Genomic DNA, 13,694 nt, shown 5'->3' with positions numbered 1-13,694 from the left:
AATGATACTTGATCTTCTGTGCTGAGGACAGGCTGAATGGGACTAATATATTATTAGAAGGAACTGAATTTCCAATTAGATGTCTGGATACTTCATTCAGCTGTGATTTGTAATGCTGAAGACTCATCTGGAATTACAGGCTTGCAATTATGGTCAGGATTTTTTTTCCAGTCTGCCATTTTTCCATTTACATTATCTAAATTATATGCTTTTTTTTTTTTCTTACAGAAATTCATCAAGTACCAAAACTTTGGAGTGAGAAATAATTACAACTGATTATGTAACCCAGTCATCCCTCATCTAGAGTATGGCAGCATGAATGCCATACGGTTAGCTGGTTTGTGAGTGGTAACTCTGTTGAAACAGAGCTGTTAAAACTGGGATAGGATTACTTTGACAGTCCTGCATTGTATTTTGTTAACAAGGACTTCTTCAAAAAGTAGATCAACTAATTAATTTAATCTCTTCAAACTTATAAATCTCTACATATTAATTTAAATTATCAGCACTACTTGAGCATTCAAAACCTGAAAAGATCAGCAAGAGAAAAAAGGATGACTTATTATATGGCTTGATGCCTGTTAAATTTACAGCACTTTGGCTTGTTATACTGCCCAACTGAACATCTGTGAGTATTACATCAGCTGGAAGTGCAAATGTCTCTCAATTTAAATCCCAAATCCATGTCTCTGCCTACCTTAGCTAAATAACCAGGCTCCAGGAGGCTGAGGACAGCTGAACACACAGCGAAGAACAAGAACAGTAGACAATTAGTGACAGCTAGTTAGTAATTTGGGAGCCTTGTATTTCCAAACCATGCCAAAAAGTTTTTAGATACTCAAAACCTATAGTAGAATCCAGAGCTAGGAAAAAGCCAGTGAAACAGAAGCTAAAAAGTTCAGCACAAACACGAGTGGAACAAGAGCTTCTGAGAGTGTGAATATATTATAAATCCTAAATCTCAGTGCCTGGAATGGAAGCAGTGACAGTTTCTCATAGCTGTGGAGAGTGCCCTCATTCACTGGATTTGCTGTTCAGCTCTTTCTTGAGGTGGTGGTACTGTCCTCCACAGAACAGAAAATACTTGCTCTTGCTTTTAAGGTGTGATGAAGCTTGTGCTGTTTACAAAGGTCACTGCAGCAAGCTTCAAAAGGCTTTTTAGCATGTCTCCACCAATGTGTCATTTCAAATAAGAATTTTTTGCTGAACATTTAAACTTAGTTCAGAGAGAATTCACTGGGGAGCCTCTAAAATACTTTCTATTTCCTTTTGTTATTTTTTGTGTCTCTTTAAAAATACAAAGTATGGCACATGCAAAAATACCTGCCATAATCTGAAATTTCTATACAGGTATAGGCAAAATACTTACAACTGTACAGGTCTGCAGCAACAAGCATGGCACTAATACATAAAACAAAAGTCTGTCATCTGAACCTATTAAAAATAGTATGTTTACATTTTGCCCTTAAATTACTTCTGCAAAGGCTGTACCGCATATGGATAGACAATACACTTAATAAGAACCTGAAGTATGCTTTTTCCTTTCACTATGAAAATGTTTTGTACCTTACATCATACATTCTTCATACCTTTATCAAATATCCACATTCCTGTTGGTAGAGCAATATCAGCACAGCTTGTACATGACAATGACCAAACATAATTACAGTTTTTTTAATTCTGATTCTTGTATGGAAAGTATCAGGTGCATTTCCTGATGATCTATGTTAATTGCCCCATAGAACATAGAACATCCTTTAGCAGCCACATCAAGATTAACCTACAATCAATTCCATCTATAGAAGTTTTGTCAAATTGTGTGCTTTTACTATATTAAGCAGTGAAAGAAAACAGCCACCCAAGGACTACTTTTAAACTCAAAAGGGGAAAAGAGAATAATGTGATAAGAGAAAAACTCTTATCAACTCTTAATGTGAAAAGGAAAACTCTTAAAAAAGCAAAGAAAAGGCCTCTCTGAAATAGTGTAAATATTTTTTTTCCACACCTAATTTTGCTTCCAGTGTTGTCAACAGGATTTGTATCAAAGTTTTACTGCACTTCAGTTTCACCTCTGTACTGTAAAAGCCTTGCTGGAGCAAGTTTTGAGATTCTTCTCTAAGAGAAGCTGCATATCTGTATTTTGCCAAGCAGCTGCAGTGGCCCTTACAGAAGTGCTTACTCCAGAATGTGTTTGCTCCAAAAGAACAGCTGTACCTTTCAGTTCAGCTCCCTCAGTGTCTGCTGGGGATGCCATGCATCATGAAAGGGCCTTGGGACCATAAGGGTGCCACAGCAAAGAGAGAGAACATCAACTTCATCTATGAAGTGTTATTTCCCTTCTTTTACACTTTCAAATCTGGTAAAAAAAATAAAAAGATGCAATCCTATGGAAAGGTTCAGGGCAACCAGCATCAGCCCTCAAGCTCATAACCATGACACTGGATGAGTTGCTAAAATCAGAAGGTACTGTTTCGCTCACACTCCTTGAAAAGCTCATACTGCCATGGGCTGGCTGAAGATGAAAAGCAGTAACCTACCTTGAGTGTGGCAGAGTATAGCAAACAACTACCATAGCTGAGGATGTGAGTTTGTTGTTTGAATAAGCTGTCCTCAAGAAATATAAAAAGAAAGGCTTAAGAAAAAGACACAGTGTTTACTAAATTAAGTGCAGAGGGTCATCACAAATTATTAAAAGACAAATTCATACTATGGTTCAAATAACTCCTTAAATAAGCTCCACACATTCTAAAGGGAATAAGAATTTCTTTATCAAGAGTTACTCTCTAACTTCCTTTGCTTATTTTATGTATTTAGCTAATACTGTTATGCATGTGGTTTTTTGCAATAACCTGAAAAAAACATGTATGAAATTAGTCTTCCAGTTAGAAAAATGTTGCATCTAAAAATCTGAAAAATTAACTGGCCCATGTTTCATATGGTAATGATTAAGTTTGTTGGCCTGTCTGATGCAGTTTCTGGTTCATATGTTTTTAAAAGTTCTAAACTTCTTACAGTATTTGTACATTCTTGAGATAACATCTAATTCTGTATTGCACTGCAACCATGATGTTGTACTTGACGTAAGCATCCTGACTAACAAAATACTTTTTTGCTGTTTCCTCCAAATATATACACAGTGATGTAAAAATCAACAGAAGCAAGAACTTTCTTCAGCAATGAAGATGTACAACAAAGCTTCCCTCAGTCACAATGCTACCACATGTTTCTCCTTTACCTTTGCCCAGCTGAACCGGCATGCTCTCAGACTTCATCATCCTCTGCTGCTGTGACTGGTGGTGCTGCTGGTGGTGCTGGTGGTGCTGAGGGCCTTCCACTGTGCTCCTGCTTGGCATTGAAGAGGGAGGGAAGCTGCTCCCGCCAGCAGGAGTGCCCACTGTCCCACCCGAAGCCATGGCCGGAGCAATGAGCTTTCGGCCAAAATTCAGTAAACTGTTGGAGACTTTGTTTATGTTCAGAGGGGTGGCTTTAGCACTGGCACTGAGAAAAAAAGAGAAGAAATCATTGCATCATTGCCAATGGTTTGGACAGGCACAGTTATACATGCATTGTTCTTCAAAACTCAGAGATAAAAATCCAAGATTTGAACGTTATAAAGAAGGTGTTTTACTACAATTGCGCTGGAATACACACAGAGACCACAGGGACTGGCTGTGGTATAAATTTTTCCCAACCAGAAATGGACAGTTTTTTTGGTCCTTCTCCCTGAAAAATGCAGACTAACCCCAAACAAAGCGAGTTTGTACCAATTTTCTTAATTTGCCTTCCTAAAAAAAAAAAAAAAAAAAAAAAAAAAGTGAAAAAAAGCAATCCAGTCTCTACAGAATCAAAAACTTTAAAAAATTGAATCAAAAACTTTAAAAAATTGAACTTTTGTACTTATTCGAGGACTGTTTTAATATTTATTTCCATTAGATTAAATTCTCTCCAGTGTTTAAAATGACTCAACCTCAAACATTTCTTTCAGCAAGCAAAGCTAACACTAGATTGTCTTTTCATGTTGGCAGAGCTAGATGTCTCTTGCTCTGAGTTCACCTTCTGCACATCCCAATCATTTCAAGCCAAGCACTTCTTAACAGGAATCGTGATTTCTAGAGTGATTCTGCTAAGAACTGCTTCAGGGTATAGCACATATACTGAACCACAATCCTTATAATTGTTACTTTTTAACTACAGTGGCTATTTAATTCATTTCCGTTATATGCAACATTAAGAATGAGGAAATTGTCAAACCATTTAATTTGTCTAAAATAGAGGCAAAGAACCTTTTAATTCCCAGTGGAAGTGTTCACATAACCCACAGATTAGCAAAGCCATTCCTATTTGTTCATGCAGTAATTCCTTGCCTTATATAATTAATGCTTGAAATACCCTTCACAGAAATATATCACAACCACAAGGACCTTTTCACTCCTGAGGTTTTATTTTACTGATCTGTACTTCCATGATATAAATAGCTGTCCTTTAAAATCATGAAGAAATATAATTAAAACCAACACAATCATTGTACTGGGGAAAAACACTTTACAATGTTTTGGGGAAATTGAACTAAAAATAAACTACAAATGAATTAATACGGGTAATTTTTAACTTCTGCAGACACCTGGAAGAGTAATTTTGATTTTGCTCTTCCTCTAATTTCTGTTTGTCTCCAGAGATGGGTTTTTTTAGAATACACAATACAAACATGCATACATATATAGAGCACATCCAGAAAATAACAACAGCTGAGTTGTTTAGAATCAGAATACATACTCAGAATAGACAGAAAAGGAGAGCTGTCAGAAGGAAGTATGAGAGCCTGAACACTCATAAGATACACCCCAAGCTGTGTGGGGCGTTCTGCCATATAAACTGGTGATGAAGAAAGATGACATCTAGAATTTTTTAGGAGGAACAGCAGTGCAGAGACTGGGACCACGTGTTGCCTCCCAGTTTATGGAAGCTGGGAAAGAATAATTGCTTAATAATAAGTACAGGATGTTTCTGTGCCTCCTGATTTTATTGATTGCTGCTGGTGTTACAAAAAGTCCTTCCACAGTCATCTGAGAGTGAATGACAAAGTCACTACGAGGAAAGCATCTGCAGAGTTATAATGTACTGTTTGTTGCAGGAGGTCCAAATGGTTTCAAAAGCAAACTGAGTAGTTGTGAGACTGAAGTGTTAATGGTTAGGGACTCAAACAATCGCCGATGTGTAAAAGCTTCAGGTGCTTTGCTGAGGCCAGGTTTGCATCCCCCAACTGAAGGGAGGAGGAGGAGTTTTTGGATGTTTGGTGGATCCTGGGTGAGATGCAGAAGTCTGCTGACCCCGACCTTGAAAGAAATTGAGACAGCTGTCCACTTGCTCCATGCAGTGCCTGCACGGAGTTGGATTCAAGGCTTGCTTGTGTAACACAGTGCTGGATCTTTGCTGCAGCACAAAATGGAATTTCTGAAGTTATAGCTGATTTGGTTCCACTAACAGCTGCAAAACCCACCACTGCAAACTCAATAGCCACAATCGCCTGTGTGACTGAGCATTGACAGGGTGGTTTTAAAGTCCCCTTCTAGTTTTCCTGCCTGGGCGGTGAAGGAGCCAACAAAGAATTGTGGCTTCCAGTTTACTCCAGGCAATTGAATACTGTGCCTTTAAGCATTGCTCAGCTGGCACAGGCTTGGAAGGGAGGGTAATACACCTTTAACAACCTCCTGCAAGGGTATGAACATTCCCCCATCATTGCTCAGGCTGCGCAATGAACAGTCTCACTCCCTCTGGAAAAGAGATTAATTGGAGGAGATCCCCCTGAAAAGTTGGGGAAAGTAACAACAGCAGCGTGAAAAGCACTTCATGAGACTGAAGTTGAGATTCCACCTGAGAAATATCATAAGTCCAAGCTGTTAAACAATTTTAGCTACTCCTTAGTAGCTAAGGGGTAACCTGTCCAGACCTTGAAACTTGTATTGTCTTCTTTTGCCAGGAAGGATGACAGCACACTCCCACTGAAGATCAAAGGAAATGAGTCACTATGCTAAGGAGTCCAACACTTTGGTCCCCTCAGAACCCCAGAACCTGGATTTAACAGATTAACCAGTTCTAGTGAGGACTGACCACTGGATGGAGTGGATTTATATGTGAAAGCTCATGGAAAACAGCCAGGGAGATTTGATCACCACTTTTCCCTTGGGCCCTTTTAAATATTTGATTATTTTTGTGGTGGACACAGGACCACAAATGTCAACATTTCAAACTGAAGTTGCTGCTCTAGCAAATTATGCCAGATGAGAAAAGAAGTTTGGTATATGAATCAACACTCAATGGATTGCTTCTTTTTAATAATCTGCCTGTAGTTGGCTTAGTTTTCTCTTTTCTTTTATAGGAGTCTGCTAATAGATGAAGTCAAGCTGAATGGGAGCTCAGTTATCAATAGTTGTAATAAATCTCATTACATTGCCAGTTTTGGGGGTCATACCAGTAATATGGCTGAGATTCAGAACCCAAACTTTAGTATATTTTTCCCTCTGTTTACTGAAAACAATCACTGAAGTTTGGGGTGGTACATATCACTCACTCATCTGAAACATTAACTTAGAAAGAAGATAATGGCTTGCACATTGAGTCCTAGGTTTACATTGGCTCTAAATCTAGAACCTTCACAATCACTAAAAAACCCCTTGACTTTGCACAAAAAATTATATTTACAGAAAGTAAGTGATTTACACTGACAGGTCACCTCAACAACAAAGCCACTGGACACTTTGAGCTTCGTGTATCATTGGAATTGTGATAATACACAGATGCAGAAAACAAAGCTTTTACAGAGGTTTGTGTATTTGTGTCCAGCAGCTTGTTTCTCTCTTGTTTCTTTATTTTCATCTATATTTTACTTAGTGAAAAGGTGTCAGTTTTTCTTCTACACCGTTTGATTTGCTGGTTTGACATATATCTACACTAGGACAAATTACTTTATTTCATTTTTCAGATGGTTGGAAAGAGACTTTTTGAGAAAAACTTCATTTTACAGGAACAATAAACATAAACAACTGTTAAACCTTTATGTCCGAAACATTATTATTATAAATGCTTCCAACAGTAAAATGCAAGAATATTTTAGAACTACATGACAACTAGAAAGGATAGTTATCACAGCTCCTAATAACCTGTGGTGTGATTTGGCTGTGCTATGAACTGACACTGGTAATGATCAGCTCAGAACATATATAAATTAATGAAAAATAAATAATGATGCTATCTAAATATCTTTTTAAGAGGTGGTTTTAAAAAATGCATTGTGAAGCAAAATATGTGCAATTTCTCTGAATTACAGCTTCAGAAAATGAACAATAGTGAGGTGTTACATCTCTGGAGGACTGACATTAAAAGTTCAGTAAAATAAGAACAATGTATCTATTTCTTACCATTTAAATGTCTGATATATTAATGCAAAGGATGATTACAGCCATCAAACATGGATCAATCTACATTTTAGCCATCTAAATGTACCAGACATGCACAACAATTACAAGAAAAATACTGATTGATTTACATTGTAGAGTTATCAGCAGATGCGTTTAAAAGTAAGGCATCAGTTTAAAAATATGAGTATCAAGGAGACATGAATTCCATCCACGAAGCAAACAATTTTGTTTTATCACAATAAGCATCATTGACCTTGACTGTGAATAGTGTATTTTTAAACTAGCAGTAGGAAGATGATTCAATCTCTGCAGTTTTCTGTTAAGATGGAAATGTTTTGTTTTAAGCAGGCCTTATTCAAAGGCGTTTCTCTTTTCAGTAAGTAATCATTACAAGAGATGAGAGACAGATAGATGAATATGACCGACTGAAAAGTTTTATATGTGATAAAATAAGCAATATATATTGGAGATTTGTCAAGATATTTTAAACATATCACTGAGCCTATGGAATTAAAGATGAAATAGACCTGGTTGAATCCATCTCTGCTCACTGCAGAAACATTTCCTAACGTTACATCTTCTAGTTCTCTACCCAGTCCAGTCTTAAACAGCTTTACCACATTTGACCTATTCTAAGCATTCCTGTCTTGAGATGAATTTAACCCACATTTCTTCTATCTGAATTATCATAAACAACTTCCTATCTCATTTGGCATGTAGTCTATGTGTGCATCTAATTTATATTCCTACATAGTTTTAGTCCATTTTTTCTTCTTGGAAGTTAGGTTTCCGGCAGGTGTCATTCTTGTTTGGACTTTACGATTTACTTGTTTTTTCAAAATCCTTAAAGTCTTTCTTTTTGAAACTTCAAGCAACTTATTTTTCCAGTTTAGACAACACTGCAGATAATTTTTCAAAAGAATAAGTAGAAACATTAAGAAAATGAAATAGAATGCAGTAATTTTTGACACCTGTCCTCAGCTTTAAAGCCTGATTTATAAAGAAAAAGATGGTTTTGCAGTCACTCTTCTTTGCTTTTAACTTCTCCTTCTTTGTCCCTTTCTAAAACCTTCTCAAATGACTCCATTTTAATTTTAGTTGGCTTTTAACATAGCTGATTTCAACAGAATGTGACAGAGACATAGAAGTCTAAAAGCCAGCAAGTTCCCATGAATCAGCAGGCAGAGGGACGGCTGGGGCCACGTGCAACCCAACAAAGTGCCTGTGACTGTGACAATTGAAGCATTATTGCTTGTGCTGGACTGACCTGCAGCCACCAGCAGCCACCAGCCATTGGCACCTACCTTGTGGCCATCCAGATAACATAGCCTTGATGAGGAATTTTGGCACTACTGATACAAATCACTTCTAAAAGATGGGAGGTAAAGTTTGTAAAAATTACTTCAAACTGGATTTACATTCATTCAACTTAACTTAGCTTCTGGTACATGGATTCTTCCGATTGCAATTAGGTGCATTATCAGAATCAGTTCAGCTACAGAACTCACACTGGCAATGTTTTACTCTGTTTTTAGGATACATGTCACTGTGTAAAAGTGTCCTCAGCCTCCCTTAAAATAATGCTAGTGAGTGACTGCAACATTACAAGTAAAAACGTCAATTTTTTCATGTAATAATAGTCAAGGGATAGATTTGAAATAAACGCTTCTAATACTGCTTATGTAATTCCTGTTTAGGATAAACGTGACTTCTGAAACATTTTCTTTATGCAAAGTCTTAGTTTGGTGAACATATATTTAGAAATAGCTTACCGGGTTTTGTTCATCAAGTCTGCTCCACGTGCTTTGTAATAATCTAAATTTTGTTGGAACTGGTGAGTCACCGGTCTTGGATTTCGCTAAAAAATAAAAGAGTACTTCATTGTAATTTTCTGGGAGATTTTAAGCAGAGACATGAAATACATTCATTAAAAAGGATTAGAAACTTACAGAACAATTAATTTTCCTGGGATCTTGGTTTTTTGAGGCAGTAATGTAATTTACATTAAAGTGAAGACTGAAAATACTTAACATAATACCAAATTCTACCTGTAAGTCCATTCCATACTCACAGAAATCAGTACTCTTCCACACGGTGCTGAGGCTGTTTGCTGTAGTGGTAGCATTCCTAATTAAATCAATAATTCTTGGACAAGAACAGAGACTGATATGATTTCTTCTTGCAGGTCAGGTATAGAATGTGACCACCTCCAGGCTAAAGTGCTATGTTTTTAAATAAAATGGTAATAGTATGGAGAAACTCTAGAAATTATTTTTAATTTTAGCTGTATCTCTGCTAGGCAAAGAATTAATTTTAGTGAGACAACCTGTACAATCCCACTAGATGGCACACAGAGCCTATTTTTCCTCTCTAAATTTCACCGTACTGAAAACTGAGGCCATGAATAAAGAACTGTTGTCCTATAATAAAGTGTATATAATTAATATTGAAACCAGAATCCACTTGTTATTCTCCACTTCTGACACAATGAAACTCTTTCATGGGATATGCAGCCTTCAGTAGTCCTAAAATCATCCTTTTGGGATCTAAGAATCCACTGAACATTAAGCATAGACTGCAGAATATACATAAAGTATCTTGGTCGAATGCATGCATCCTCCTAAAGGACACTATTTGGAGGAGCAAATAAATATTTTTAAGTAAAAAAAATTGCATGCAGATGGAAATGAAATAACAGAGGGTCTTTTAAAATATATATATATAAATGAGAAATGGCTTAAATAATTTCTAGTGCAAGAGAAAACAGTAAAGAGGTAAAAATTTCTGCAGTGTGATCAGATATATTGCATAAAAGAGATGTAAATTCTTTCTAAGTGCTTGCTGCAAAGGTTTAATATTTTTTTGGCTGTTGCCTTATATTTTTATCTGTCTTCTTAAGTCCTGCTAGTAGTAAATACAATTTTAGTGAACCATGTATTGACCTTTCCAAAACTGTTGTTCACAGGTGAGAATTCATTATATTTTTGAAAAAGTCAGTCTTCAGGTGTTTCAGTTTCACATGGTATATTTGCTCTTCAGATTTCATTACAGACTGGAGTACCTACAGTCTTATCCTCTCATTTTCCACGCACCTACAGATAGCCCTCCTTCTTTCACAATCTTGTTTCTGGAGGAGGATACAGGACTTGAATTTCAAAGACCAAAACATTTCATGAGCATAAAAGGAGGGAAAAAAATTTATAGAATTGGTAGATACCAAAGGCCAGGGTGATTTCTGGAAGAATATTAAAGGGTGGGAATTTCCAGATTGTTTTCTGCAGTTAGACTTAATCTTGTATGAAATGTCTAATTTTCTTTCTTTGGAAACACAATAAACATTTTAAACATATATGTTTGTAATGTTCCTTAAAAATGAAGTAATTAAAAGCTATTAGATAAACATTAAAAAAAATTCTCATCTATCCTACCACACACACTGCAATGGCTGTTCTACATTTTTCATCTCCTGTTATAAAAACAATGTTTGAATAACTCTAACGATTCATAGAGCTTGAAAGTCAGTCCGCATCAACTGACAGCAATAACAATGAATCAGCTTTAGTTACTATTGCTCTAGTTTGGTAATTCAATACATTTCTATGATAATCAAATCCAAACTGACATGATGAGGATAACTGATGGTTCTGAGACTTCTGTCTGAGTAATCAAACAGTGTAACTTTTCTCCTATGAATTAAGTAACTTCTTTCTTTAGATGTTTTGAAGGGTGAGGTTGAAGAGTAAGAGATGGCTAAAATAATGGGCACTTCTAAGGCATAAGACAGCTTTTTGAAACTTTTTGTACAAGTCACCAGGTGCTAGCCAGATTTGCAATTTGCTTCCAATAACTCAGTATATATTGACAGTTATCAAAAACATTGAAATTTCTTTTTTACCACCTAATAAATAGTAAAAAAGATTATTACACATTGCTTCTGAATTAAATAAAAACCCAAAACCAAAACAAGAGGAAAAGATCATGTGGAACAGTATCCTTAAACATATTTATGCAGAAATAACAAGCAATTGAAGACACAAAAAGCTGATCTTCTATCTAAGCACTTAAAGCCATTAATAGGAATAACATCTAACTCGAACATATGAATGAGGCTCAAGCATTACTTTCATAGGAGCCTATTTAAATTCCTGTGAGGTTTCAAGATATCAAAGGAAGAAGCTGTTTAAAGTACTATTACATGCAGTGAAAAAAAACTCTATGAAAAAACATTAGAAATGCAATATAGTAAATGCCAAGGGTTACCACTGTGACTTCTTTTGCAGCATCATTGAGATATCCTCTCAAAAAATTTCATTAAAAAAAACCTAACTTGATATATATATTAGCAGACAAGTATCTGTGAAGTATCACCACAGACAATTTAAATCCTTCTGAAAACTGAAATTGACAGTAAAAAATATGTTATTTTGAAGATTATGATCTTTATGTCACTGTGGTTGTCCTTTAAGTTTTGTATTCTTTTCAACCATTTTGGTAAGTTAAATGTAAAATGCAGAATAGGAAACCTACACAATTACGATGTTTGTTCCTTAAGAATTTTAAAGTAATTCCCCTCTCTAGGCATTCAATTTGAGCTGTCCTCTAAATTGCAACCTATGTATCAGAATTAATGACTAAATTTATTTATAAAAAAAATACCTCTGTTGCTTAAAATATTCACAGCAACCAGTTTTTTCCTACACAGTGCCGTTTAGAAAAATCCAATTTGTATTTTTCATTACTAAAATAACCAAAATTATTATTTTTCTTTTCCAATTTATGTACATTATGTTGTTACTAAGTCAGAAAAAATATTTTTTTCTTAAAAGGATAATGTTAAAATGACAGTGAAATCAGTCCTTCAAATTTATAGTTTGTTGAATCCTTCCAAGAAACTGTGTGAGGGCTGAGGGCATTATACAGATTAACACATATATATGGTTTTCCCCTAATAAGGAAAGAGAAAGCAGAAATCAGAGAAAAGCTGTCTATGACAATACTAACCCCCCTCCCTCCCCCATCCCACACCCATTTTGTAGGATTAGTCTGCTGGATTTACACTTCTTCTAATCTTAATATCTATTTAGAGTGAACATAGTTTCAACTGGTAGAAAATGCCCAATTTATGCTTTTAAAAGGGCATTGTATGAAATTCACATATAGAAACACATAGAAATGGATGTGATTTTGGACTTTGTCTCTTCAAAATGTATTAGCTGAAGTCCAAAAGGAAAAAAAAAGCCTGAAAATGTTTCAGATATCTCTGAGGCACTCCTGCTTCTGAGCCTTTCCTTGCCTAAAAGATCCCCCTGTCCCCGGCTCATTTGCCTGCTAAGTGCCTTCCCTGTCCTCCTGTCTATTCCCAGCCACCCCCAGACTAACCCACTCCAATTCCCATGGCTGCCAGGAGGTTCTTGGGGACTTTCTATTTGCCTTTATCCTCTTCCAGGGCCATGGGGCTGAGCTAGCTTATAGCCACAGCTGCGCTTTACCTAGCCCAGGGACTGATGCCGTGCTCAGAACCACACTGAACGCAGCTGATCCCCTAAACCTGCACAAACTGCTGAAAAGCAGCTCCCACCAGCTAAGGATCCTGCTCCATATGCTCCAATTCCTAAGCAGACCCCTTTTCCTCCCTGGCCTCTGGAGACACATCACATCACGTTACCCAGGAATAGACAGGATATAGCAAAGCATGTCTGTGTGTGACAGAAGTCACAGGCTGTTCTACAATGCACCTGGTATCTCACCCCTGAATACACAGCATGTTTCAGAGTTTACATGCAGGTGCAAGTGGAGGAATCTCGATAACAATCTTCTTTGTTGAGGTATTTTCTTTTCTCCCTTTTTCGTTTTATTAACGAGGGAAAAAAATCAAACACAATTTTGCGCAAAATCTGAAGGTTCAGAATAAGAGACAAGAATGAAAAAAAGATTTTCAATATATCTAACGAAAAATGAGACGTATTTTAACAAACATGCTATTGACTCACTGCCAAGGGAAAAACACTTGTCGTCAGAGAAATGAATTGCTCAGCTGTTTATAAGCAAAAAGCTCTGGGGGAATTTCTCAAGGCCCAAACCACAAAGCATTGCAGGGTTACACAAACATATGTTGCAGGTGTTTTAGGGTAGACAGGTGGGAAAACCTCAGCTACTAAAATAATACTCCACTTAATAGATTGTATCTGAAACTAAACCTCAATGTAACAGAGAAAAATCAAACAAAATAGCAGCAGTGAATTCTACATTCAGACACAATAGGCTGACCAAAATAATCAT

The 13,694-nt window shown here is 36.4% G+C and overlaps 1 protein-coding gene across 11 annotated transcripts in view; it reads right to left on the bottom strand.

The window, feature by feature from the left end:
• Nucleotides 1-13,694, bottom strand: part of TBC1D5 (TBC1 domain family member 5) — a 312,792-nt gene that overhangs the window by 46,467 nt on the left and 252,631 nt on the right. For all 11 annotated transcript variants that reach the window (XM_077787221.1, XM_021538132.3, XM_021538130.3 and 8 more), the window contains 2 exons: nt 9,188-9,273; nt 3,236-3,498 (listed from right to left, as the gene is read on the bottom strand). In XM_077787221.1, the coding sequence (XP_077643347.1) occupies nt 3,236-3,498; nt 9,188-9,273 (349 nt within the window). The remainder of the gene's footprint in view (nt 1-3,235; nt 3,499-9,187; nt 9,274-13,694) is intronic.

Source organism: Lonchura striata, chromosome 1 (genome assembly GCF_046129695.1).
Source record: "Lonchura striata isolate bLonStr1 chromosome 1, bLonStr1.mat, whole genome shotgun sequence".
NCBI lineage: Eukaryota > Metazoa > Chordata > Aves > Passeriformes > Estrildidae > Lonchura > Lonchura striata.
Note: the sequence above shows the minus strand (reverse complement) of the source record. Positions and strands in the feature narration are given on the sequence as shown.